At 45.7% G+C, this 1,775-nt stretch overlaps 1 protein-coding gene across 1 annotated transcript in view; it reads left to right on the forward strand.

Annotated features, from left to right (window-relative positions):
* The first annotated feature begins 552 nt into the window (after window positions 1-552).
* CSUI_003462 (valyl-trna synthetase) overlaps window positions 553-1,775 on the forward strand; it is a 6,834-nt gene continuing 5,611 nt past the window's right edge. The window contains exon 1 of the mRNA XM_068063660.1: window positions 553-739. Coding sequence (XP_067924348.1) covers window positions 556-739 — 184 coding nt within the window. The 5' untranslated portion in view covers window positions 553-555. The remainder of the gene's footprint in view (window positions 740-1,775) is intronic.

The raw sequence follows: 1,775 nt of genomic DNA on the forward strand, positions 1-1,775 counted from the left end.
TGCCTCGTCCTACCTTTCTTTCCTTTCAGGTGTGTATTTCTATTATTATCTACAGGGGGGAGAAGAGAATGAGGACGAGGAGAAATATGATAACGTGCCTAGACTCGCGTGGGTAGATCTTTCTTCCATCACGTCTACAGGATAGTGTAGAGGTGGGAAGGTCGGATTCACAAGAAGGAGGAGGTCGATAGGGCACAACCTTGTCTGGAGAACGGGAGAGAGAGGAACTCGCTAGTCTGTTCATACATCTTACTCTCGCTCGTAGACGAAAGTTTGGTCGTGCCCGTAGCTCGCGTACATATACATATGTAGACATATCTATATGTATATCAGCCGGGAGAATCTCCCTAACTGTTTTACGTTTACCTTAATGAATGAGAGAGAATGATTTGGCGCCTTGGTGTTTATAGTTCGGTGACGATAAGGAATAGACACGCCACGTGAGAATTTGCTGTCCTGTTTACGGCGTCCCTCGATCCTTCTGCAAAGATACCCACGCACAGGCCTATACATATATATACATATGTATCTACGGGATGTGGCTGTTGTATACGTATGCGTGTCTATCTACCGCTATACATGGATTCTCTTTCTATTCTGAGTGTCTTTTTCACTTCTTGTGTGTTAGTTTGGATGTCTCGTCCTGTATGTGCGTTGCTTTTCTTTTTCAGCGTCTTTGGATGGCCAGATGATACAGGAGACATGCGCGCCTTCTTCCCAGGGACCTTACTCGAGACAGGTGAGGGTGTGTGGGCCCCCTCACAGACTACCTCGAACACATCAGAAGACTCCGTTCTTTCATACTTTTCTCCTATCGTTTTCCTATTTCTCATATGTACCTCTTCTCCATCTCTTCTTGCTATTCTATACCGACTGTGGTTTTCTTGTCCTAGCACATATGAGCCTGTGAAAGGGTGGTCTCTCTTGTCAAACAACCCAGCCATGCTGGCCAGCTAGCTGATCTCAGTCTCTCATCTTTCATCGACACGCAGGAGAAAAGCAGTGTGGCTGGATCTTCCGCCAGGCAGTGAATGAGAAGGATGGTAGATAGACGGGGAAGGAGGGCAAGCGAAGGCAGGAGGAGTCCCACTTCGCCTCGAGTACTGCCTCCGACTTTGCACCTGTAGGCGTGTGTGGTAAAAATGTCTGAGGCGAAGTAGAAGCACAGGGGACCTAGAGATCTATGAGGGGAAGACGATGAGAAGTATATCTCTTTTTCTTAAGCAATGACGGAGTGAGCGTTCTTTCCTTGTTGTTTTGACTGTCTAGAGTAACGTGTTATGACGATCCATCTAGTCCTCTTGAAGACGGGCTCTGCGTGTAAGGTCTAGAGTTTTAGAGTCTATCAACTTATTTATCTATCAGTGGATACACTTGGGTGTTTCTTTTTGTGTATGGAATCTACGGGTTAATTGAATTTTCTTTAAAGCTAACAAGGAGAAGAGATGAAGGGAGAGATCTTGACTTAGTGAATGTCATGTACGGGTGGACGGTGTATCGTCTTGACGTCCCTGCATGAGCGTCTTTTGCCGCTTTCTCTCGATAGCTGGTTTTGAGATGGAGTGTACAGGGAACCTCTCTCTTTCTACGTCTGTATGCATGAGGGTTGGAGGTGTATTTATCTACTTAGAATGAGAAAGCCTCATCTTGTACAGAGAGGTTTCAGTTGCTTTTCTATGAATCTATGTCGATGTGCATGCAGGGTGTCTTTTGACATGGCGTCTGTGAGTATATAGGACGTACGTCAATCAAGAGGAAGAGAGATATACTCATAC

Source organism: Cystoisospora suis (assembly GCF_002600585.1).
Source record: "Cystoisospora suis strain Wien I chromosome Unknown contig_1551, whole genome shotgun sequence".
Lineage (NCBI taxonomy): Eukaryota > Apicomplexa > Conoidasida > Eucoccidiorida > Sarcocystidae > Cystoisospora > Cystoisospora suis.